The sequence below is a fragment of the Micromys minutus genome (genome assembly GCF_963924665.1).
Source record: "Micromys minutus genome assembly, chromosome: 1".
NCBI lineage: Eukaryota > Metazoa > Chordata > Mammalia > Rodentia > Muridae > Micromys > Micromys minutus.
Genome location: NC_137969.1, coordinates 27012880 through 27039695, shown reverse-complemented (window position 1 = coordinate 27039695; position 26816 = coordinate 27012880). Strand labels below are relative to the sequence as shown.

The 26816-nt window shown below is 45.2% G+C and overlaps 1 protein-coding gene across 2 annotated transcripts in view; it reads right to left on the bottom strand.

The window, feature by feature from the left end:
* Nucleotides 1-854: 854 nt before the first annotated feature.
* LETM1 (leucine zipper and EF-hand containing transmembrane protein 1) overlaps nt 855-26816 on the bottom strand; it is a 39637-nt gene continuing 13675 nt past the window's right edge. Inside the window, exons 4-14 of one of the 2 annotated variants that reach the window (XM_080928600.1) lie at nt 20518-20661; nt 19638-19775; nt 18902-19105; nt 14090-14209; nt 10372-10503; nt 9549-9689; nt 8775-8909; nt 7483-7617; nt 6218-6405; nt 4870-5008; nt 855-3685 (exon numbers count right to left, since the gene is read on the bottom strand). In XM_080928600.1, coding sequence (XP_080784726.1) covers nt 3536-3685; nt 4870-5008; nt 6218-6405; nt 7483-7617; nt 8775-8909; nt 9549-9689; nt 10372-10503; nt 14090-14209; nt 18902-19105; nt 19638-19775; nt 20518-20661 — 1626 coding nt within the window. In that variant the 3' untranslated portion in view covers nt 855-3535. The remainder of the gene's footprint in view (nt 3686-4869; nt 5009-6217; nt 6406-7482; nt 7618-8774; nt 8910-9548; nt 9690-10371; nt 10504-14089; nt 14210-18901; nt 19106-19637; nt 19776-20517; nt 20662-26816) is intronic. The other variant, XM_080928601.1, reaches the window with a different exon arrangement.

Here is a 26816-nt window from a genome sequence, read left to right as displayed (position 1 = left end):
TTAACAACACCCTTATGAAGGTCACGACCATCCACAACTCCAGTTTCAGGGGATATAACCTGGTCTGTGGGCACTGAAATACACATACATACATACTTGCAGGCAAACATAAACTTTTAAAAATGAAAAGAATTACCTTCCCAAGAAGGAAAGAAACCTTCTGTGTGTCAAATGTCCTGTTTTTCCAGTGAGAGACTCAGGCATGATCACACCCCCACTCCCTGGCACCCTCAAGAGTCACTTGGGGACGGGACTTGAATTTACTGTCTAAGTCTACCTCATCTGAACGTTCGCTTTGTACTCAATATAGCCAGTGGGCATGCTGGACCCTTTAAATGATGACTGTCCTTCCTCACCAACAATCAGCTCCTACCCTTGCCCTGAGACTTGTACTTCTTAAGCCTGGGAACGAATGTGATCTCAAACATTCTAGAAGACACCAAGAATGGCTATGGGAGGCCACACACTACATTCTGGTGTCCTGGTCTCATGGCAGCAGTCACTTATTAGATCAGAAGATGAATACTGTAACTTTATCTTAACACCCAGACCCTCCTCCCAGCTAAGGTCCCAAAGCAAGCACTAAGGTGGGGGTTGGGGAACTGCCTTCACCAGGCCCACTGTCCTCCACACATCCCGGTAGCTGGATCCTGTCCCTGGACTGAGCAGACTTCATGTGGGCACAGACCACACATTTCCCTGGGATTCCTCAGCCAAGGTCCTAGCTCCTGCCCACTGTGTGCAGCTCACGAGAAGAAAAAATTGGGCAGTGAGGTGTCTAGTCTGTGGTCAACTGTTGAGCGTTGACAGGCTCGAGAACTCCCACCTGGACACACCATTATACAGCAGACAAGTCATCAGTGGCACTTTATTCCATCAATTCCTTCCATCAAGGTGTTTAGAAAACATCACCGTGCAGCCTGCTAGCCCCAAGGGCGCTGGGTTAGCCTAGGTCTGAAGTCTTTCCTGTCAGCTTCTACAAAATAGGGCTGTATCATAGGATGAGGGTATATGGGCTTCCTCAGATCCCACAAGTCATGAGCCCGGAACCAAGGCTTGAGCCCCCAAATGTGAGCTGACACTCACCTAGGGGCCAAGGGGAGGGCCAAGCCCCACTAAAATCTGAGCACACCTGGTGGCCATAGCACAATCATTAGAGGCGGTCTGAGTTTCTATTCAATTTCTTGAATAGATTGCTCAGAGTTCAGAATGATCACTTTGGGCTGTTGTATGAACGTGATTTAACTGCAGGCTCTGGGACTCCTGGAAGACAGAAGAGGGGACATAACTTGTTCCCCCAACATGGTCCTAGGAGGCACAGCCTGAAGACCGTGAGAATGGCTTTTAAGAACTGCACGGTGCCCTTTACATTCAAGACGTTAATAGTCCAAAGAAGCCTGGAATTTAGGTGCCAGCTTCCCAGAGCCTGTGTGGGAAGGTGGTTTGGAGCGGAAAGAAGAAACACTGGACTCCTGTATTGAAACCTTAATTTCATTTAAGAGGTGCAGACATCTCAGCTCCTGAACACATGCCCCAGGCAAGTACTGAGGTACAGTTGACACACACTAATTTTCAAATGCTCAGCTTGAATACGGTTCTCAATCCTGGACCTGCCATTTCCTTTTTGTGGTGGTAGTGGTTCAAGACAGGGTTTCTCTGTATGGCCCTGGCTGTCCTGGAACTCAAGAGATCCTCCTGCCTCTGCCTTCTAAGTGCTGGGACTAAAGGCATGAGATGCCACTGCTGCCTGGTAGAGCTGGTATTTCTAACCCTGACCCAGCTGTACTATATAAGGTCCAGCAGTAAAGCAAACAGATGTGGGGACAACTCCAAAAACAAAGGGGCAGGCATTCACTGGTAGACATTCTAGCACGTGTGTTTGCTAAGGTCCTGCACTGGGGTGATGGTGTGACCCGTGAGGACAGAGTCCAGAATGGCGGTAAGGGGGACAGCAGGGGATTCCTGAGTCAGCAGCAGCCAGCACAGGCCACCGACAGTGCCCAGTAGTACAATAAAGAATGAAGATGATGTAGACACTGAACAGACTCCAGAGCACTGGTCACAGGAGACACTTCTACTGTGGAGACATACTTGGCAACTGTAATCTTGTCCTTGTAGAGCACACCAGAATTCAGATGTGACCATGGAGCCACTAGGCTCCTTCCACTGTCACTCTGCACAGGTTTATATGCAAGAATCATGTTATTCCTGCTTAGCATAATATGTTTCCTTGAACGGTCAAGAAAGAAGTTCTGAGAAATTGAGAAAGTTGCATTCTAGCTGCTGTTTCTCTGCACATGTTCCAAATCCTATATGGAATCAAGGTTTTTTCCCCTGAACAGGGACTTGCTAAGTAGCCCAAGCTGAACTCATGATTTTTCTCCCTCTGTGCTCCAAGGATGGGGTTACAATGGGAAGGTGGTGGTGAGGACACAGGACTGCTGGCCACTCAGCAAAGAGCTCTAGACTGTCCACTCAGAGAGGAGCCAGTGAGCTGTTGGCAGGCAGAGAGCACCATGCTGACAGCTCTGTGGCATCACAGGACTTCCTCACTCCTTGTGGCTGGAGCACAGCAATGAGCATTTGTGCTAAAGAAGCTAAAGCCTTGAGCCTACAACATACAGAGATTCCCTCATGAAGCCCCATCCTGCACTGTCCTGTGAGATAGGACTTGAGATTTATATTGAAAGCCACATAAAGCTCAGTTATACTCAAGCTGTAGACATCAGTTCTCTGATGTCCAACAGAAATGATTTCATTTTCAAGGCCTCCTCAATGTGTGTCACCCACTACATTAGGAATTACTCATGAATTAGGCGGACGGTCATATATGAAAATTCAGTACTAGTCAGTTAACAAATTATTAAGTGGAGATGAATGGTGAATTGAGAGAGCTCTAGTCAACATGCCTTGGAATCCACACAGGACAGACACTGCTGTCAGGGACTTGCAGTTAAGACAACTGTGGAAGGGTGAGCAGACAGATCTATGTACAGTGGCATTTAGAAATCTCAATCCCTCAGACTGACGGCAGTGTCTTCAGAGCAGAGCAGCCTGCGTTTGTTTGTCTAGCTCCTATCCCAAGGCCTATTAGGACACGCAGGCACATCCTCTTGGCTCTGCACAGGTGCTGGGAGTCCAGTTGGTTCTCACTTTCCTCTCACAGGATGGAGGCTCTCTCAGATCCTGATCCAGTAAGAACATATACAGAGAAATGCCTTCCTACCAAGCCTGGCCAGAGCCATCTCTGAAGCTGGGGTCAGTGTGGAGCTAGGACCCTATAGGCAGTTGTACCTAACACCACACCATAGCATGAGTCCAGACACAGCCACCCTCTCCAGCTCCAGCCGGACTGAATCTTCGTGGAATGATGAAAATTAAAAAATTGCTTCATTATGGAAGTTTCTGATTTATTCCAGACAAAATATTAGATTTGCCACTAAGAATCACCTCAAAGCAATCACTCTTGTGTCATCCACTGTGGTTGGTGTAGCATGATGAAGGCAGACCTTGTGGGGCCGGAAGCCAGGCAGCTCTAATTCTTCACTTCTGCGGCCTCTTTCTCAGCTTTCTCCTTGGCCTTTTCTTTCTCTTCCACCTTTTCTTCCTTCTCTAGTGTGGCCACAATTTCGGCTACCTGGGTGGTAGAGATCTGAACATCTTCTTTGTTCACCAAGTCGATCACCTATATACACAGGGGAGGGAGACTTAGGAGGTGCTACACCATTGCATTCACTGGCTGTCCCTCAACAGCTCTGGGAGACAGCACTCACTCCTCTGAGCCATCTTCTTGGCTGGGCATTTGCCATTTTACTGCATGCTATGGGTATCTGGGTTCCTCTTGCTGCTCTGGCACTCAAGCCTCAGACCTCCAGGGGCCATAGACTTCCCAGAGAGGGCTTGGCATCAATTCCCAATTCCAGCCAGCATGGTCCTGGCACACTACTAGAAGCCTAGGACCTGCCCTGAACATAGTTTCCCTGGTACCGTAAGGAGTGGGCATTGGGGTGCATCTGCTCCTGCCATGTAGACTGAGGGGAGAAAAAATACTGATATTGCCTGTTTTAAAATGGAACTAAAGGAAATTAACCAATATTTCTGGCTATATATAGAAAAACCACAAACTTGCCAGGCAAACCATGATGACAGTGGCAATTTTTTTTTCCAAAACCATGACGTAATTTAAGTAGGTCCATGACAATTTGTAGGCTAGACTCTAGACTTCCCCTGGATCTTGACTCAGGTCTTGTGGGCTGCTGTACCTGGAGCTTAGCCACTATTCCTATAGGCTCTACCTACTCAGTGTCTCTCAGGTCTCAGGTGGCCCCGAAAGGGGTCCTGGCAGAGGTGTTTACCCTGTTCCTCAAATCTAATAGGAATGCAAGGTCCTAGGATACATGTGGAAACAGTCCAAGGGGGCATGCTGGAGTGGACCTGTGGCAGGCCAGGGGCACATTTTCTTATCTTACCAGTATGTCTGAAACTTTAGTAACTTCTTAACTCCAATGGGATTTCAAATGAAAGCAAAGGGCTGAGACACTTGGGCTTGCAAACCTGATCTTCTAATAGTCTTCTTTTGTAAAAAAAATTATTTATTTTTATTATGTGCATTGGTGTTTTGCCTGTATGCATATCTGTGAAAGTGCCAGATCCTCTGGAGCTAGAGTTACAGACTGCTGTGAGCTGCCGTGTGGGGGGAAGAATTGAACCTCATTCCTTTGTAAGAGCAGCCAGTACTCTTAACGAATGAATGAACCAGACCCCTCCTGATAGTCTTAAAGCTCTGAATAAGCAGCTCCTCCACAAACCCCTGGGTCCTAAAACAGGAAAGCAGCCAGGTTTCCTGGCTCAGTCTGCACTGAGACCCACCTTAACAAGGTCATCGATGTTGATATTGCCGTCCTTATTGTCATCCAGGGCTGAGGTCAAACTGATCAGCTTGTGTTCTGGAATGTGCTTGATTTGCTTCATGGCGCTGATGAGCTCACTGATGCTGATGACACTCTCCCTGGGGAGTACAGTCTGTATGTGATATTGGCCAGGTGCTTGGTCTCATGCCTTACCCACAGCTCTTCCCATAAGCTCTGATCATGCACGAACTGGAAATATCAGCATGACGTCTCCCACAGTGAGATCCTAAGTCTCTTTCCCTTCAAGATGCAAGCTAGCATGAACACTTACAGAAAGTATCCTTGGAAGCTAGGGAGCTGTCAATGTTCTTACTACATGAGGACCTGAGTTCAAATCTTCAGAACTCATGTAAAAAGCTGGTAGTGGTCACACATGTGCCTATAACTGCAGTGCTATTGGGTGGGGCAGGCATAGGAGGATCATGGGCTTATAGGCTGACAGCTTCCATGTGCACATAAGCATCTATACCAGCACACACACATACTTACATACTTACACATACAGCACATATACAAATACCACACTAACACCCATGCTCAGGAATACCACATACACACACACACACACACACACACTCACAAAAACTGAAAAAAAAAAAGAAAAAAAAAAAAACCAAAAAAGTCTTGAGGCTGGAGAGATAGCACAGCGGTTAAAAGCAATTGTTGTATTTGCAGAAGACTTGAGTTCAGTTCCCAGAACCCATGTCGGGTGGAACACAGTTGTCTATAATTTCAGCTCTAAGGGATCTGACTGACACCTTCTTTTGGCCTCCATGGGCACCACACACGTGTGCATATCCCCACAGCAGGGAGCACCATAAGTCCTTAGGCCCATGTCTTCCAGGCCACCAACAACCAATTCAAGGGCCTAGAGTAGAGCTGAGCCCAGATGTAGCCACCTGCCCTCACTGCAGAGTTCATGGTCAGGACTTGTGGCAAGTCCACTCATGGCTGGGTCACAAAAGCATGGAGTGTACCACTGTTTCCTGGTGTCTGCTTAGAAAGGCAGACTGTCCACATGGTATCGTAATACCACGGTTAGAAAAGGGAGGAAGCACGAGAAAGGCTGGCAGTCTGAAGAACCAGGAGCCAAGTGGGGTTAAGACTAAAGCTCAAAAGGATGGAAAGGCAGGGAAGAGACGGATGTGATCTACCCAGGTAAAACAGGCATGGGGAGATGGAAACTGAGCTTCGAAGGGAGGAAAAATAAGAGCAAAGACCTCTTGTAATCCTGGCTGTCCCTGGTCCCTAGGTGAGGTGGACAGGTAGAGACAGAGAGTATACTTTGGAATTAGAGGCTCACTTACCCTGTGGGAGAGCTCTCAGTGGGGCCCAGCTTGCCATTCTGTTGAGTGGTCTCCAGCTGTGTGATCAGACCATCAATCTGCCCGATCATCTGCTGTACTCGCTTTGACAGCCTCTTGCTAGCTGTAGATTCTTCTACGTATTTCTCATCACCAGTCTTTGAAAGTTCCTTCTTGATCTCCTGTAAGTCCTAATTTAAAGTTTATACCAAAAAAGAGGGAGGGTTCTACATTAATTTAAACTTGAAAAATTAAGTCATTGATTTGTGCTGGGATGTGGCTTTGTGGTCTAAGGTACTAAGCACAAGTTCCTGAGTTCGATCTCCAGCTCCACAAAACAGAAATCAACGAAACAAGATTTAAATTCAGGCTTAGAAATTGGAGAATATTATTTCTCTCATGTAAATTTATTTTTATCAATTTAGTTTTGTAAGTTCAACTTACAAACTATTCTGAATTTCAACTTCCTTTGTAGTTAGCAATGAATAAACACAAAGGCTCAAGGAAGCCTAAGCACGGTCATTCTTTACATGGGTCAAAGATCACAGGGGAGGGGGTGGTTTAGGAGCAGAGAGGAATGAGGTACTGCCTTGTCTAGTGAGAAATGTGGTTTCTGGTGGAGAAGTTTAGCCAGAGGGGACTACCACAGGGAGATGAGAGAAGTAGAAAACTGATTTTTAGCACCAATCTCTAATTCATTACTTTCCCAGAGATGTGAGGATAATGGTATTGTTACCTTAGAAAACAGACTGTTGGGGTTGAGGATGTAGTTAGTGGAACACATTTATCTAGTACGGTGAAGAAAGGACAGGAGGGAGGCAGGGAAAGGAGGGAGGGACAACCACTGGATAAAAAAGTGCTGTGGAGAGCTCTGAGTGAAAGTACAGTTCTGGGCTGGAGAGATGGCTTAGTGGTAAAAGCACTGACTGCTCTTTCAGAGGTCCTGAGTTCAATTCCCAGCAACCACATGGTGGCTCACAACCATCCTTAATGAGATCTGATGCCCTCTTCTGGTGTGTCTGAGGACAGCTACAGTGTACTTATATATAATAAATAAATAAAATCTTTAAAAAAAAAAAGTACAGTTGCAAGCATAAGTGACTAAGCTGTTCCATGACATCTGGGTTCTGATAGCTGTCACTACCTACTTGGTGGCAACAAGGGTCTCATCTACTTGCACAGTGGCCCAATCATCCTCCCATCCACTCTAGTGTCTGATAGAGGGCTACCTACAACGGTCTGTTTCCCAGAACCACATGTCCACCCACCTCACTGTAGTCCTGGACATCCTCTTTCAGCAGCTCTAGCTCCTCCTTCTCCTTGGTCAGGGACTTCTTCTGATCCTTTAGCTTAGAGCAGGCATCACTGAGGATGTCAATTTCCTCCTTGGTAATCTCTTCTCCCTGGAAAGAAATGAGTAAGTTGATAAACTTAAGTCAAGGGAACAAACAGCTTCTGCCCCTAAGTGTTGAAACCTTTGTGCTCACCCCAGACAAGCAAGCACTAGAGGGCAGCCTCAAGTGAGCTGCAGGCCAGCTCCAGCTCTGCTGCCTATGGCACTTGTCTGCATCTTCTGGGTGTGCCAGCACAGAGAGCACACTGCTTATCCCCAAATGCTCCCGTCTGCTTCGCAGGAGCCCAACCGCAGGCAAGACTGACCTACCTGCCTTTTGCTCTATGGGGCAGCCTCTGTTTTCTAGAATGTTATAGGAGATGGAGTCCCAGCTGTGTTTCCTTTCATTTTGACATCTAATGGTAAAGTATTTCTAATTTGGCCAGCAACAGCTTTCTCCTTCTGAGTGGCTTTCAGTACTACAACAGCTGCTGTGAAGGTTTGTGTACAGGTGCAGAGCATAGGGTAAGTTTGCTGGTTCCAAAGCGACCCAGGCCCTTCACATCTTCACCAATACTGGATGGAAGGTCATATTTTTCTATTTTGTAGCATCAGGCACTAAGCTTATGGCCCTGAGTATGTGATGCACAGAGCACCGTACTGGAACCACACCCTCAGGCCTATATTCCTTTTTTTTAAAAGTTGTACGGAGGGGAATGATCAGACTTAGCCAGCTACCCTAAGTCAGACAGAGACCTCCATGTTTATGTAGGATTGCTGCCTTCTGCAGACAAAAGAAAGTCTCTCATTTGTCTACACGGTTGATTCCGCAGCTTCCATCCTATATTCCATTTTTAAAAGATTGTTGGGCTGGAGAAATGGCTCAGTGGATAAGAGCACTGGCTGCTCTTCCAGAGGTCCTGAGTTCAATTCCCAGCAACCACATGGTGGCTCAGAGCCATCTGTAATAAGATCTGATGCCCTCTTCTGGTGTGTCTGAAGACAGCTACAGTGTACTTATATGTAATAAATAAATCATAAAAAAGTTTGTTTTTGAGTATGTATATGGGTGTGTTTTGCTTACATGTATGTCTATGTAGCACATGTATGCCTTATTCCTGAGGAACGGAGTTATAGACAGCTGTGAACTGCCATGTGAGTGCTGAGAATCAAATCTGGGTCCTATGGAGGAGCAGGCAGTGCTCCTCTCCTGGTCATGAAGCTCACCTTCAAACCTTCCAGTACAGGGGCCGTGTCCTTCAGTATCTCTGAGGGCGGGATCACATCAGCCACCTTGGGCTGAACTTCGGCCCCTGGCTGCCCAGGAACAGTGGCTTCTGCTACTTCTGGCTGGATGTCCTTCTGAAATGTAAGCAGTACCACACTGTCACCCTGGTCACCTGACTTTGTTTCCACACTCAGCATACTCTTGGAATACTTGGAATACTCTGCAGTGATAGGGAGACGGACTGATCACTATCCAGCAACAGTAGCTTCCTCCACCCATGATGGGCCAGCCACCTGAGGCCACCACAACAGATTCAGTCAGAGTATGCTGCTCCATCTCTGGGACTGAGACTAGTTGAAGGATACACATGAATAACATGGGCAACTCCAAGCTCTATTAACATTACAGCTTCCTGCAGCTTCTGAGACCATGGAAGCCAAGAGGTGAGCACAGTTATGGGGAGTCAGCAACTGGTAGGAAACAACCCTGAGAAGGTGGGTCTCTTGGTGACTCCTGCTTGGTTGCTAAGTTGGCCCCTCCTATGCCAATGGGGACCAGAGAGATAGATGTCACATCATGTCTTCTATTGCACTGTCCCTGGGAACTGTAGTTCTACAGTCAAGCATTCCTGTGTCCTTGAACCATATTGACCCCTACAGAGAAAGACAGGATAGGCCTGAGAGCCACACACAGCTATAAGACAGGCTCTAAGAAACTTGGCCTGGGACAGCTTTGGGTCCCACAGTGTCTGTCAGTCAGTGCAGGCTGCTCACCACGGTTTCAGCAGCTCTCTTTAGTTCTTCCAGGTGTTCTTGCTGGATGGCAGCCTCTTCCTGCAGTGTGGCCTCCAGCTTCGCCTTGTTGTCTACCTGTTCACCCTCGACCTCTGCTACTTTTACCTGAGCCTCCTTTGCCTTCAGAGGAAAGAAGAATAAAGAAGGTAACTGCAGTGAGCCTGAGGTGCCAGAGTAGTGCCCTTACCTCTCTCTGAGCAATGTTACCACCCAGGCTTCATACAAAACAACAGAGTACACAACAGCATGCTGACTCCTGTGTTTAGAGGTTCTAAGACTTCTAAGGGTAAGGTTCCCCATCTGTACTGGCTGGTTTTGTGTCAACTTGACACAAGCTGGAGTTATCACAAAGAAAGGAGCCTCAGTTGAGAAAATGCCTCCATGAGATCCAGCTGTAAGGCATTTTCTCAACTAGTGATCAAGGGGGGAGGGCCCAAACACAAAAACTGCTGTTTGGTGATGAACAGCAATGTGGAAGTGTAAGCTGAATAAACCCTTTCCTCCCCAACTTGCTTCTTGGTCATGATGTTTGTGCAGGAAGAGAAACCCTGACTAAGATAGCATCCATCGAGGATGTTTGAGTTAAAGAATAAGAAAAAATAATCCATCAATTCAGATTTGCCACCTTGGCACTGCTGTGCCCGAGACTGTGTTATACAGGAGGCTGGACAGGGAGACAAGGCAGGAAGCTGATGGAAAGGACAGAAAGACCAAGGTCTCTTGGAAGAGCTCCCACAGCTGTGGAGGTAAGGGTCCCATCCCAAACCAATAGATCTTCAATGGGTCTTCTGACAATACATACCACAATTTCTGGAAGGGTCTGCAAGGTGGACTTTAGCTGGTCAGCAGGAGAGAGGGTGTCTGGGAGGTACATGGCCCGGGACAGTATGAGCAATGATGTGGGGATCTCGTGATGCAGGTGCAAGTCCAGCCACTGGAAACAAAGCACAGTCACTGGGCATGCTGTCCTTGCTTGACCCACAGCCCCAGTGCCTCTCCTGCAAGGTGATGGACTACCCACCCCAAGGTTTCATTCTGTGGCTCTGGTTTAGTTGGGGGACCTGACACCCTCTTCTGGTCTCCACTGGCACTTGTATGCATGAGGTACACAAACATTCATTCAAATACCCATACAAATAAAATAAATATTAAAAATATACCATATATATATAAGATATACACATGCATACCCTTCAGTAAGCTGAACTGATCATCAGCTCCAGGTACCTTGAGAATGGTCAGTGTGCTGTGAGCTTAAAAACATGCTGGCACAGGGATGGTGGTGCTTACCTGTAATCCCAGCCCTAGCGGAGGCAGGAGGACCATACAATCTATGGTAGCCTAGGCACTTAAAAAGGCTAGGGTATGATATATTACATGGTACCTATTACTGTCTGTAACTTTACATCTTTATTCACTTACTTTACGTCTATTTATTTGGAAGGGGGTGGCAGCACATGCCACAGAAGCACATGAACTCAGAGAATGACATTTGGGAGTCCTCCTTCCCTTCTATTACATGGGTTCTGGAATCGAACTCAGGTTGTCAAATGTGGAGGCAAGCATCTTTACTCATGGAGCTATCTTATAGACCATGTGTTTAGATATAAATAAAAATAATTTTAGAAACGCTGAAGCAGAGGGAAACCTAGAAATTTGAGGCTAGCCTGGGCCATATAGTTTGAGATCTTGCCTTAAAAAATGTTCCTGCTTTCTTTTTAAATTTTGGAGGGCAGGCTGGATGTGGTGGCTGACACCTTTGATTTCAGCACTTTAGGGGGCAGGGGCAGAAGTGAATGAGTCTCTGTGAATTCAAGACCGGTCTAGTCCACATAGCAAGTCCTAGGACAGCCACGGCTACATAGTGAGATCTGGTTTCATACAAAAAAGAAAGAATTTTTAGAGGGCTGAGGCTGTAGCTCAATGGCAAGTGTTTCCCCAGCTATGTACAGCCTTTGGCTGCACCTCCAACACTATGTAAGAACAAACTGAAGGCCAGTAAGGTGGTCTAGTAAGTAGAGACCTCTCACCCCTACAACACGGCAGGGATTCTCTGTGTAGCCCTGGAACTCACTCTGTAGAATAGGCTTGCCTTTAACTGAGAGCCCAGCCTGCCTCTGCCTCCTAAGTGCTGGGCTTAAAGGCAGATCCACACCTGGATTGATACACTTGTTTATAGACTTTATAACTGGAGATTGACCTGTAGATCCCACAGGTGGCATGAGTGAACAGATTTCTGCAATTCTCCTCTGACTCTCACCCAAGAACATAGAGTGAGCTGACTCTTACGTGCAGGTCTGCATGAACTCATGTCTATCTGGGCACTTCACTGACACCACGACAACCTCTCAAGGGGACAGAAAGTGTTGTGATCTTGTTCACACACAGAGCAACAAATGAGAAGAGTGGCCAGAGAAACAGCTCAGCTGTTAAGAGCACTTGTCCTGGTAGAGGACCTCGGTTCTGTCTCCTGCACCCACATGGATGGTTATAATTGACTGTAACTCGAGTTGCAGGGGCCCCAACACCTTCCCTTACTTTCCAAGGGCATGGAAATGTATGTGATGCATAATCATAGATGCAGACAAAACAGTCATACATGTAAAAATAGTAATAAATGGAGAAGATGCACTTAACCCTTGAGAGGCTTGAGGCCCCAGGGAGTAGGGAGGCCTGGGGGTAGGGGTGGGGTAGGTATGGGATGGGGAGTGGTCAGGGCAGACTGGGAGGGAGAAGAAGATTAGACTGTAAAGAAAGATTAAAGAATAAAAACAAACAAACAAGCAAACAAAAACCATGTCTGAGAATAAAGCATTTTTGAACTTTTGATATTAAAAATAAAAAAAGTAAAAAAGAACCAAGTGTGATGACACTTTTTTAACCCTAGCACTCAGGAGGCAGAGGCAGGTGGATCTTTGAGTTGGAGTCCAGCCTAATCTACAGGTGGGAGTTCCAGGACAGTCATGTCTACACAGAGAAATCTCGTCTTGAGAAAAGAAAGAAAGAAAGAAAGAAAGAAGGAAAGGAAGAAACTCTAAGGGTGTGTGAAAAGGCTGAGGAGTAGCAGAAGGAAGGCTCAGACCACAACCTTGGATCCCCAATTCCCCAATAAGCACAGCCTTGTTGGTGTGTGCTGAGAATCCATGTGGTGAAGAAGTCTTTGAAAGACAGAGGATAAGAAAAGACTGCAGAAATATGTTAAATGGACAGTACACGGGACAGTGGTATCCACTCTTCTTACATGTGTGGACAGCACACGGGACAGTGGTATCCACTCATCTTACATGTGTGGACAGCACACGGGACAGTGGTATCCACTCATCTTACATGTGTGGACAGCACACGGGACAGTGGTATCCACTCATCTTACATGTGTGGACAGCACACGGGACAGTGGTATCCACTCATCTTACATGTGTGGACAGCACACGGGACAGAGGTATCCACTCTTCTTACATGTGTGGACAGCACACGGGACAGTGGTATCCACTCTTCTTATATGTGTGGACAGCACACGGGACAGTAGTATCCACTCATCTTACATGTGTGGACAGCACACGGGACAGTAGTATCCACTAATCTTACATGTGTAGACAGCACACGGGACGGCGGCTGAAGAACAACTGCCAAGGGCACTAAGGAGAAAGCTCATTTAGGAGGAAGATCAGACTCACAGCTCACATCCATTAAGCCTTCTCATGTGGAAGACGGCAGGCGGTAAAGGCCACCTATGCCACAGAGCTGCGAGGGGCAGAGTACAGTGTCACATGCCAGCACCTACTCAGAGAAGACCAGGCACAGGATAACTGAGAAGGTGGTGCAATGTGGTCTGAAATGTGAATTTTAGTCTTACATTTCTGATTGATGTTGGGTGGTGGTGGTGTACCCTTTAATTCCAGTATTCAAGAGTCAGAGATAGGTAAACGCCTGAGTTTAAGCCCAGCCTGGTTTACAGAGCAAGTCACAGGACAGCCAGGGTACAAAGAAAAGCCCTTTCTCAAAAAAAACAAAAACAAAAGAAAAAAACAAAACAGAGCAAAATCTTGTTTTTTTGCTTTTGATTATCCTGCCTTCACATCTTGGGTTACAGACGTGTACAACCATGCTAACATGGCACCAGAGATCAATCCAGGGCCTGTGCATGTTAAGCAGGTCATCTATCAACTCATCCATCTTTCACTGTTCTGAGACAGGGTCCTACTCTATAGCTGGCCTCTAACTCTGATCCTTCTGTCTCAGAATGTGCCACTACATTCAGGTTTGTGTGCATGTGCATAGTCCTATGCTGTGTTGAGGATGGAATTCTGGGCATTTGTCCAGGTATGCATTTGCTTGGGCCATTCCCAACTTCAGAGGCTTTTCTAGTTTGAGACCATCCCAAACCGACACAATTTAAAAACAAAACAAAACAAACAAAACCCAAACCCAAACCTGTGCTGGTCTGGAGCAAAGGTAGACAATCCCCAGAAAGAAAAAAGCTATGAACCTGCCCCAACCAGCCATTGAGGCCACCCGCATACCTGTTTCAGCTGGCCCTTCAGACGGTCTTCTGTGACACCAAGTGCTCGCATGCCTCGTGCTCGACATGCTGCCTGCAATTCCTTCACAGTCAGACTGTCTACCCCTTCCTCAGAAATCAGCTGGAAAAAGAGTAAGCCAATTATTGCTTTTCAATATCATCCCAGATCTATGACATTGATGTTAACACAACTGGGAGAAAAGTATTGAATTAGAAACCATTTTCCTGGGGCTGGAGTGATGGCTCATTAGTCAAGAGCACTTGTCGCTCTTGCAAAGGCCCTGGATTTGGTTCTTAGCACTCACAACCATCTGTAACTATAGCTCCAGGTGGTCCTCTTCTGACCTCCATGGGTACCAGGCACTCATGTGGTGCACATGTAGGCAAAACACTCATATACATACAACTTTAAAAACGAAGGAGGAGGAGGTTGAAGAAGAGGAGGAAGAAGGGGAGAAAGGAGAAGTAGTAGAAGCAGCCATTTTCCTGATATGTTTTGCTGAGGTATTAAGTTGAGGTATAGCTCACTGCCTTCAGACTTAAAGGTCTATCCCTGACACAAGAAGAAGAAAGAGGAGAAGGAAGGAGGTAGAAGGGAGGAGGAAGAGGAGGAGGAGGAAGAAGAGGAGGAATGAGAATAAGAATAAGAAGATGACAACAAAATAGTGCCACCAGAGCAGGCTCTGAGTCTCAAGTGACTTGAACCATCCAGAAAGGAAAGGACCTAGAAAGTGCACAATGACTAGACTTAATCCCAGGATGTCAAAAAGGCTATCTCCAAGTATGCACCGCCTAGAGAAGATGCCAGGGAGGACTACTTCTTCCTAGAAGTAGTGCTAGAACTCTGTCCTGTCAGCAGAATCAGCCCAGCACTGCCTTGTCATGACCTGCCACAGAATGTTTAGTGTAGTGACAATTCTGAAATTTTGGTTTCTTAAAAAACAAACAAACAAACAAACAAAACCCACAGAAATATTATAAGAATACGGTTTTATTTTAATCTCAGGTGTGAGGTATGTGGCTGCTTCAGATTGGCCAGAGCTGCTGAGTATGATTTGCCTTTGTGCTCTAGCAGGGATGTGATTTTGCCAGCTGCAGAGAGTTTCTACGATTGTTTGACATTTGGAATTCTGAGGACTTTCCAGAGGGTGTATAAATGTTAGGGCCCCAAGAGATGAGGGGTTGTTATTAGTCATGATTTGTTAAGTAGTGGTGTGCAAAGGAGAAACAAGAAATTAGATATTCTGATAGTGAAGATCAAACTTGTCCCAAGGAACCTGATGCCCCTAATCAGCCAGAAGTGTTCTAATGATATTGTCACATTTCAATCCCTGACTTTACTTGAGACTGGGTTTCTCTGTATAGTCCTGGCTATCCTGAAACTCACTCTGTAGATCAGGCTGGCCTTAAACTCAGAGATCTGCCTGCTTCTGCCTTCTTTTTCTTTTTTTTTTCGAGACGGAGTTTTTAGGTAGTCCTTGCTGTCTTGGAACTCACTTTGCAGACCAGGCTGGCCTCAAACTCAGAGCTCCACCTGCTGCCTCCCGAGCATTGGGATAAAAGGCATGCATCACCACCACCCAGCTTACTCTGCCTTTGTCACAAAACGCATTTGTGACATTATGAATTATAAATGAATTTGGGGAGTTTAAGGCTATTTGTTCTTCCAGGTTCTTGTGGTCCTGGCAACCCTGTTTCTCCATTCCTCTGGGTCCTTTTAACATAAACACTGGACACTGTGCTGTGAACAGACTGTAGTGCTGTTCACTGTTCCTGCCTGTCCTGTCAGAGGCAGCTCCTGTCCACTGCTCCACCCTCTGCTGCTGCCGCACCCTACCGCCAGGCCTCCTGTGTGGCTCTTTCAATCCCTGTGCACTCGGGGAGATGTTCACTTAGTTCAGTTGTAAAGTGTATTTAAACATCTATATAATGGCTGCTTCAAGGTTTCTATCAGAAGCTGGGCAGTGGTATGTGCCTGCAGTTATAGAAATCTAAGGAAACAGTTTGATGTTGGCTTGAACAGCAAAGCAAGACTACCTCAAAACAAAGAACAAAACCTCTTCAGTTTCCCCCATCTGTCTTTCTCTCAGTACCGGCATCTCTCTGCTAATTGCCTTTCTCTATCTATGGACCTCCTCCTGGCTCTTAGTATGACAAGTGATTTATTTTTCTTCCTCCCTTTCTTCCTTTTCAATTTTAAAAGTTATTTATTTTATGTGTATGTGTGTCTGCCTGCATATGTATGTGTACCCCATGTGTGCCTAGTACCCAAAGCTGGTGGCCCATGCCTTTAATCCCCACAGGCAGAGGCAGGTGAATCTCTATGTTTGAGGCTAATCTGGCTACACAGAGAAAGCCTGTCAAAAATAAACCAAAAAAGAAGAAGAAGAAGAAAAAGAAGAAGAAAACAAACAAACAAACAAACCAAACTAAACCAAACAAAAAGAAAAGAAGACAGAAAAGAAAATGTCCTGAAACTGGAGCTACAGATTGTTGTGACCCCACCATGTGAGTGCTGGGAATCAAACCCACATTCACTGTAAAGACAGCAACTGTCTTAAACGTGGAGTCATCTTTCTGCCCTGACAGGTGCTTTTTCAATCAGACCTAGACACTTGGGCACACAGCATAAGAATTTGGATAGAATTCTACTTTCAGTCTCATTGTTCCTCTGACACTGCTGGGGTGGGGTGGGTACCACTTTTACAGATACTGGGGTGGGTACCACTTTTACAGATGCTTCAGTTATGATTTTGCAGCTAATAGCCATAGTTGCTCTATTATCTGGTTTTTCTCAACCAAACACAAACCTTGATCTATTTCACATCCTACAGTCAAAACCATCCCCTGGCTGTTTCTCCACAGAGAGCAGAGGCACAGCACCAGTTCCTTGTGCTCTACATCCCATTGCTCGTCGAGGTTCCATGCGGCCTAGCTGCTACAAGTCACAGAGGTGTCTCTCCACGGTGCTACTTGGTCCTACCCACAAATTAAGGGATGGATTTTAAAACAAGGGAGGACACAAACTTCCTGTTTTGCACTGGCTGACTCTCAAAGGTAAACACAAGTCTAGCACAACTACAGGGTTGTCTGCACCCCCTGTCCCGACTTCTTCAGACACCCTGGCTACCAGGGCACAAGGTCCTTGCTATTGTTACTGCTTCCCACATAGCACCCAGTGACATCTCAGTGTCTCTGCTGCCCCCATCTGACACTTGTCCCTAGTGACCCTGACTACCTGCTGAGGACAGAAGTCAGCTCTTTGCCATCTCGCTCCTTGCTAGCTCCCTGACACCTTCCCAGCATAAGGCCATCCTGGCAAGAGTGGATGTAGCTAACCCTTGGGCTTACTCAGTTTCTGTATTTCAAAAAAACCAAGAAGGACAGCAAAGACAAAGATTCCCAAATACCCTGACCTCTGATGCTGAATGTGAACTATGGTTAATATGTTTGGGAAAGAAAAATAAGGGCCAGGTATGGTGATATATGTGTGCCTTTAATCTTAGCACCTGACAGGGAGAGGCATGTAGATCTCTGTGACTTAAAGGCCAGCCTGGTCTACATAGTGAGTTTTGAAGTCAGCCTGGTATACAAAGTGAGTTCCAGTACAGTCAGAGCTAAGTAGAGAGTCTTTGTCTGTCTTTAAAAAAATGGATAAACAGGAGGGAAGAGAAATTAAAAAGGAATGAAGGCAGAGAAACCAGGTCTGATAGTCTACCAATGAATCCCATAATTTGGGAGGCAGAGGCAGAAAGATTAAAAGTTCAAGGCTGGGCTGGTAACTGAGACTCTGTCCAAAATAAAAAGGAAAGAAAAAGTGCTGGGACTAAGTGTGCTGGGACATGCCTGCTGTCTGTCCTAGCTCCTAGTATTTACGAGGTGGAGACAAGAGCTGAAGGCCAGGGTAGCAGAATAGCACTCCCCACCAAGCTTAGTGACATAAGTGTGACCCCTGAGGCCAACATGATAGAACTAAAAACAGACTCATGCAAATAGAGCTGACTCCACACATACAATGTGTGATGCCCATTGCCTGTGTGCATATACATAGATACATAAATAAATAAACATTTAAAAAATGTTTTAAAGAGTTAAATGCTAATCTTGACTACAGCATGAACTCGCAGTTAGCCTGGGTTACTTGATACCAGCCTTAAAAGACAGGACTCTTCAAAGCACAAAGGCTTGGAAATTAAACATGGTGGTGAATTATGGGTTTGACTAGAAGACTCTGCTGTATTGAGCAAGATGGAGAACAATCAAGGATGATTCCCAACATTTTCCTTGGGCTTCTAGATGCATGTGAACCCACTCAAACAGTCACCCTTCCCAGACACATGCAAACATACATACACACATAAATTCCACACACACACATGAGAAATGGAAAAAGAAAAAAATGTAAAAAAGAAAACAAAGTGGGGCTGGAAAGGTGTCTCAACAGGTCAGAGTCCCATCACTCTAGTTTCCGATCCCATGCCCTCTTCTGATCTCTGGGGCATCAGGCACACACAGGGTACACATAGATGAAAAACAAAACAAAACTATGGGCTGGTGGTTTATGCTTGTAATCCCAGCACTCAAGAGCGTGGGGCAGAAGGATTGCCACAAACATGAGGCTAGCCTGGGTCATTTAGTGAGTTCTAGGCCAGCCTGAGCTATGTAAGAAAAAGGAATGACAAGAAAGTGTAAGAGAAAAACGAAAAGACAGAGCATTGTAGACAGAATAGGTAACCAAGACACATAGGCTAGACACCAAGACAACAGTGGTCAGAACAGTACCCTAAAATAGGTGACCTTTAGCACAACTCACCTTGTCATCAGCCTTTATAGACCTCAGCCGCATGGTGAGCTGGAAGCGCAGGAAGTTGTTAGTGCCTATGGACTGAAGCTCCAGCAGCTTGCACAGTGCTACCAGTTGAGGCCTCGTGAGGTTATCCAGGGTCAGTTCATCCTCAAATAATTTGGAAAAACGCATGATTTCCTCGTTGCTGGGTCTCTCCCCTGTCTCCCGGATCTGCAGAAGTAATCCCAAGTATTATTCAGTAGGTTCAAACTATGCATTCTCCTGTTTCCACAGTTAACTTCTGGTCCAGCTGGAAGGAACCGAGAGTGGATGCATATCACCTACCTCTCACCGGACTCTCAGACCTCAGGCAGCGGAGGCCTGGGCTGGCACTACTATATAGAGGATCAATACCTCAACGCCATCCAGGCTGCTGTCTCCCAGTGGGATTAGTTCTGTTGTTTTTCCATCAGGGCTTTGGGGCAGCGCCCGGAGCTCTCATGCCATACCTGTTTCTCATTGGTAGGAAGAGGCCACATTTGTATATACCTACAGCTCCCCTGAGAGGGACTGACCATAGGGAGTAGGAAGTTAGCTTAAACTCTGTTCTTGGAGCTTAAATCTGCTGAGGAGGAGAAGGAAGAGGAAAAGAAGGAGGGAAAGGAGGAGGAGGGAGAAGAGAAAGAAAGGAGGAAGGAAGAGGAAGAAATGCTTCTTGGTGGTTGGCATTTGAATCATCCTCTGATGGGGGGAGGTACTGCACCTTCTGGAAAAATGCAGAGAAATCTTTGGTGGCATTCCCTTTGGCTGCCTTGTTCTTCAGGGCCATTTCCTCTATGGTGTCCTGGAGAAACTTGGCTAGCTCCAGCTTCACCCTGAGCTCCTTCTTCAGCCTTTCCTCCTAGGAGAGCAAAGTGAAGGTTATACTCCAGCCCTATTCTGACCTCTGTACTCCACCACTACCTGTAGTCTCAAAGCCTGCTCGGACTGCCCACTGCAAGACAAGTCTCCCACATCCCCATACCCTTCAAAGAACAAAATCTAAGTATGATAAACTTAAACTCTATTTCATGGTTGAAAAAAAGAGTCTGTGAATTCCTACTCTACCTCAATAGCAGAAGTTGGTAAACTTGCTTCATAAGGGGCCAGACAGTGAGGCTTTGGGGCCTCTGGGCTCATTTGTTCTGATATAATCACTTGACTCAGCTGGTGTTTCACAAAAGAACCAGTTGACACACATGAAACAGTGTGTGGAGGTCTGGATAAAATTTTTCTATTTGTGTGTGTGTGTGTCTATGTGTGTGTGTGTGTGTGTGTGTGTGTGTGTGTGTACTTAGATGAGTGTGGACACTGGTGTGATCAGAGGATACCTTGGTCCTTACCTGTTTGAGACAGGGTTTCTTCTTTGTTGTTTGTGACTAGCTGGCATATCATCCTTTGGGAATTGTACTGTTTCCACCTTATATTTTGCCACAGAAACACTAAGGTTACTGATGAACTACCCCACTTGGTTTTTACATGGTTGCAGAGATTTAAGTTCAAGAGCTTGTGCTTTTGTGCAAGCTCTTTCTTTACTTGTGTTGCCATCTCTCCAGTCCTCAGACTAGACTCATTCAAGTGAACTCGAAGTCCCAGTGCCTTACCTTGATAGACTGGGTCTCAAATGTGGAGGGCAGCATGTTGGGGAAGAGTTTCACAACTACAGGTAGCAGAAATTCCATGAAGGGCACCACCACAAACACCAGGAAGGGAACTAGACGGAAGAGGTCCGCACAAATCCGGAGAAACTGCAAAGATGTGGGCACATAAGCAGTGACAGAACAAGCAGAGGTATTTCTTTCACCCTCACTACAAACTGAGCCGCAGGGTGACTTGAGAGCTCTTGGCAGGTACCTTCAGAAGCCTGTTTCTCTCTCAGAATCTAAACTGTATGCCAATGGCCTTCAATAAAAAGAGATAGGTCACCTACAGGTCACCAGATGCAAAGGGCATATATAGAAATAAATAAGACAGGATCAAAAGAGGACAATTTAGACAAGATAATAATCTTCGAAAGATATCTTGGACCACCCCCTGCAAGTAGGGAGCCTGTGAAGTCCTTCAAGTGAATATATAATTGTCCATAGTGGAGTCTATTACAGGTCTTGTTCTGGACAATTTTTTAGATGCCCTAACATCTTAGAAAGTACTTGCTTGTTTTTAATGGTCCCAATCTCTATGCATAATTTTAATTTTGATTTATTTATGTGTGTAAATGTTTTGCTTGTATGTATGTACACCATGTGTGTGCCTGGTACACAAAGAGGTCAAAAGAGGGTGTCTAACTAGAGGTTGTGAGCCACCATCTGGGTGCTGAGATTGAACACAGATCCTCTGAAAGACCAACAAGCACTCTAAACCAAGGAGACATCTCTCCAGTTCCAGGGTCTCAATCATCCTTAGTGCCAATTAAGCTTTTTTACTGGCTTTTCTGGCCCAAGTGCAAGTTTTTCAAGGAAAGACCTCTTGGATGGGACTGTAATTTAATAGTAGAGAATTTGTCTATCACATACAAGACCCTACGCTTGATCCCTAGCATCATAAATAAATACAATAAAAGAAAGAATTCCTTAAGTGTGTAGAAACATAAAAAAGTAGAGTTACACAGTGCACTGGTAGTACATGCCTTTAATTCTAGCACTTGGGAGCCAGAGGCAGGCAGATCTTCAAGTTCTATGCCAGCCTGGTCTACAGAGTGAGTTCTAGGACAACCAGGACTACACAGAAAAACCCTGTCTTGAAAAACCAAAAAGAGAAAAACAAAACAACAAAAGCAGAATTACAACTCTTTTTTTTTTGGTACCTTAATCCCGCTACAATTATCTTTAAGACAGAGGGTGACATTGTCAGGCACAGTGACAGCACACAGCTATAATCCTTACACTTAGAAATGAGGCAGGGGCTGGAGAGATGGCTCAATGGTTAAGAGCACTGACTGCTCTTCCAGAGGTCCTGAGTTCAACTCCCAGCAACCACATGGTGGCTCACAACCATCTGTAATGGAATCTGATGTCCTCTCCAATGTGTCTGAAGACAGCTGCAGTGTACTTATATATAATAAATAAATAAACAAACAAATAATTAAACAAAAAAGAAAAGTAAGAAAGAAATCTGAGGCAGAATTTCAAATTCAGCCTGGGATACATACATACACAGTAAGACACTGAACCAAAACAAAAAACAAAAAAGTGGACACCATACAATGTATACCTGTACTAAAATATTATTTTATTCATAAGTATTTAATTGTGTGTGTATGTGTGTGTACCTGGTGCCAATGGACGCCAGGAGGGTGTCAGATGCCCTGGTACCAGATTACAGATGGTTGTGAACCACTATGTGGGTGCTAGGAATCAAACCCTGATCCTCTGAGCCATCTCCAGCCTATAAATAATCAATTTTTGCTTTTATATACCACCTAAATAATAATAATAATAATAATAATAATAATAATAATAATAATAATAATAATGTTGACTAGGTTTTTGATCGAGTACTGAAGAGGTTAAACAAGACTGAATTCCAGGCCAACCTCAAAAATAAACTGGACGGGTTGGGTTGGGGCTGAAGAAATGGCTCAGTGATAAAATCCATTTGCTACTTATAGAATACTCAACTTTGAGTCCTGCCACCCACAGATGGACCGTAACCATTTGCAACTTCAGTTCCAGAGGAAGCAGCACCTTCTTTTGATTTTTGTGGGCTCTTGTACACACATGGTATAGTATATATAATACACACAAAAATTTATCACTTAATTATTTTTCTATGATTTATTTTTATTTTATGAGCATTGTTGTTTTGGCTGCACATGACTGTATTAGGGGTTAGATCACCTGGAACTGGAGTTACAAAAGGCAGTTGTAAGCTGTCATGAGAAACCTGTCTTAAAAAACAAACAAACAAACAAACAAAAAACAAAAACAAAAAAGAGGGAGAGAATAAATGTGGGTTGGGAAGCCAGGCATCGTGATGGTATTGCATTTGGGAAAGACAAACAAGAGAATTGTGAGTTCAAAAACCAGTCTGGGTTATATAGTGATAACTTGTGGGGGAAAAAGCTGCTGGGAGTAATGGTGTGGCCTTTTGTCCTGTCACCTGAGAGACAGAAGAGACAGGTGGGTCACAGATGGATCACTATGAGTTTGAGGCCACTCTGGGCTACATATGAAGTTCCAGGACAGCATTGGCTACACAGTAAAACCCTGTCTAAGGGGAAAAAGGTAAACAGGGCTAGGCTAGCGAGATGCCTCACTGATTATGACTACTTGCTGCTCCTGTAGAGGACCCAGGTTCAATTCCCAGCATCCACAGAGCAGCTTAAAACTATCTGTAATTCTAGTCTTAAGAGATCTGATGCCCTCTTCTGGGCTCTGAGGTTACCAGGCACGCACGCACGCACACACACACACACACACACACACACACACACACACACACACACGCAGGCAAAGCAGTCATACACATAAAAAAAATAAGTATTTTCTAAACACATTTGATATTGTTAAAAAAAAATGTGACCCTAGTACATCAATGTATACATGGACTTCAATGCAAAAGGAAATCAAGAAGCTAGTTTTCTTTTTTCTTTCTCTGTGTGTGCCAGGAAAAAGCCCAAGGCCTCTTGCATATACACTGAACAACACTAACACACTCAGCCCACCAAGCTAGTTGTTTACTGGCATGCAAAGTGCCAGTGGACGAGTGACCTAGAGCTGAAGGAAGGACTGAGAACCAAAGCTGTATACATACTTATGCTCACACAATTATTTATCTGTGTGTGTGTGAAAATGTGCATGTGAGTGCAGGTTTCTAGAGACCAGAAGTCGGTGTAGGGGTTCCCCAGAGCAGGAGTTACAGTGTTTGCATCTCACTATGTACCCCTTGATGGCCTGGAACTCATTATGTAGACCAGGCTGACCTTGAACTCATAGAGAGCCTCCTGCCCTGCCTCCCAAGTACTGAGATGAAAGGTGTGTGCACTATGACACCTGGACTACCACTTTTAATTTATGCTGGTTCAGCCAACCAAAGCACCTGTGCACTGCCAATGAAGGGTCCTCAGCCTGCCTACTGCAAAGGTATCACCAGGTAACAGAGTAGGTTTCTGAACATCACAAAAACACACCAGGACCTAACATGGGCAGTTGGGCTGAGAAAGTAAGGTCAGACTAAGGCTGGAGCATGTGGTCAGATTGCTGCTCCTGGGGTGCAGAGACAGGTGGCCCCTCTGCCCACAATGCAGTGGGAGGCTGCTAGGCACCCTAGAAGAACAGATTCTGAGAGCTGCCACAGCCTGAGTACCTGTTGCCCGTTATGCTGAGTTGATGGCAGCAGAGGCTCCCAGAGATGTACACCAGTGGGTGGGGGAGGACCAGAACTTGTTCTGGACATGCTTTCTGAACCTAAGATTGCACACAGAAAACCAGCAAGAGCACAGTAAGCAGTGAGCACGGTGGGGGCAGAATCCCAGGTTGGGTGGACATATGTGCAAGATAGTAGCTGTAGATGGGTTTCTGTGACCTGGGTCAAATGCCTTGTGATATCCACCTGCCTGAGCAACAGACAAATACTAAATAAGCCCCCAAGGGGACTGTTACGATATTCAGGACACAGCTAGTCTTCACCACAAAGCAGTGGTACCTCAGGATACAAGGTAAGGTCCTGGACTAGAAAAAAATTATCAATGGGAAAGCTGGAAAACTGAATCAAGCCTGAAATTTCACAGTACAGTAGAAAGCTAAGCCATGACCATTATGAAACATTAGGGGACTGAGGTGAGGGGTCCAAGAATAGCACCATCTCTAAGATTTCTCTATAAATCTAAAGTTATCTTGTTGGAGTGATGTTTCTGTACACTGTGTAAAGATGTGTCTCTGTCCTTGTCTGCCTAAGGCACCTTCTGATTGGTTAAAATAAAAACTCTGCTTTATAGCAAAAGGCAGAATAGTAAGGTGGGACTTCCAGACAGAGGGAGGAATTCTGGGAAGAAGCCAGTGCAGGAGATTCAATCAGCCAGACACAGAGGAAGAAGCAGGCCAGAAGGAAGGAGAGGTAACCAGCCATGTGGTTACTTAAATTAGTATAAATGGGATAACTGAATTATGAACAAGTGAAAAACAATGTCTAGCTATAAGACCAAAAGCTTAAAAATAGTCTCCGTGGGAACTGGGGCGGGCATAAAGACCCACAGTCACACTTTAAAGTAAAAAAATCTATTTTAAAAATAAAACTAAAGCCCACAAAATAAATTATGAAAATTCCCAAGAGCTAGAAACAAAGAGGTGTAAAGGAGGTAAGGAGAATTCATGCCTAGAAAAACAGACACAGCTTCCTGCCTAGGCTTGATCCCTACACAGCCCCATGCATCTCATAGCACCTGCATGGAGAAAATGGCTTAGCACTTCCATCACTCAAGGTTCCCATAGTTAAGATTCCTTTGAAAATAGAGTGCTCGTCTGGTGAATGAGAATGGCCCCTATAGGCTCAGATATGTGAATGCTTAGTCACTAGAGGGTTGCACTACTTGAGGAAGATTAGGAGATGTGACCTTGTTAGAATACATATGGCCTTGTTGGAGGAAGTATGTCACTGGGCTTTGAGATTTCAAAAGCCAAAGCTAGGCCCAGTGTCTCTCTTGCTGTCTGTGGATCTGGATAAAGGGTCTGCTTGCCACCATGATGATGATGGACTAAATCTCTGAAACTGTAAGCCAGCCCCAACTAAATGTTTCTTTTATAAGAGTTGCTGTGGTTATGGTGTCTCTTCACAGCAATAGAACACCAACTAAAACACCTGAATTTGATCCACCCTGGCACTGTATACACCAAACATGGTGGCACAGACCTATAGTTACTTGGAAGTTGGAAGCAAGAGGATCAGAAGTTTAAGGTCAACAAAAGCTACATAATGTGTTTGAGGCCACCCTGAGTTACTAGAGATCCTGTCTAAAATAAAGAAAGAAAAGACAAACAAACACCATATAAAACCACACACATACACACATAAAAACTAAAACACACAAGTGACTATGGGCAAAGTTCACAATAAAGAATGAACCCATCTCCCATAAATGTCAGAAAATAGAAATTCTCATTTCAGGAATGAAACATATTCAAAAATGTTGAAGATTTAAAAGGAAGAACTAAAAACTAAAAGAAAAAGACAAAGGTCCTACCAAGAAAAACCAAATAAAGTGATGGTAACAAACCAAAACTCGAGTGAATACACACACACACACACACACACACACACACACACACACACACACACACACACTTGTGCGCACATAAACACACATGTGCGCGCACACCAGCAGAACTTCTAGAAGTAAAATCACATGCACAGAACAGCCCGAGTGTCAAGCTGGAAACACTACTTCAGCTGAAGACAGAAGGGAGGCAATAGCTGCAGCTCTTAGAGACACAGACAGGGAAGAATATGTTGGTGTCTTTTTGAGATGATGTCTCACTGGGTCACTAGGCTAGCTTGAGATCCTTGGGCTCTAGGCTCCTAGGTGGCCAGGACACAGGCACAGCCACTACTGCACTTGGTTTAAGACTCCTCTACTCCCCACCCCTGCCTTTTTACAATTTATTTTTATTTTCTGTGTATAAATGTTTTACCTGCATGTATGTAAGAATACTACATGTGTGCCTGATTTGCAAGGTCCACAGATTTGCAAGGTACAGGATTCCCTGAAACTTGTATCACACAGGACAGTTGTGAACCACTATCTAAGTGCTGGGAATTGAACCCAGGTCCTCTGAAAAAACAGCAAGTGTTTTTAATAATTGAGCCATTTCCCTATCCCCAGGAAGGGTCTTTTCAGACAGAAGGACTTTTCAAGACAGAAGGAATTACATACCAAGCCCACGTAGCCAAAGAAATAACTCTAAGAAAG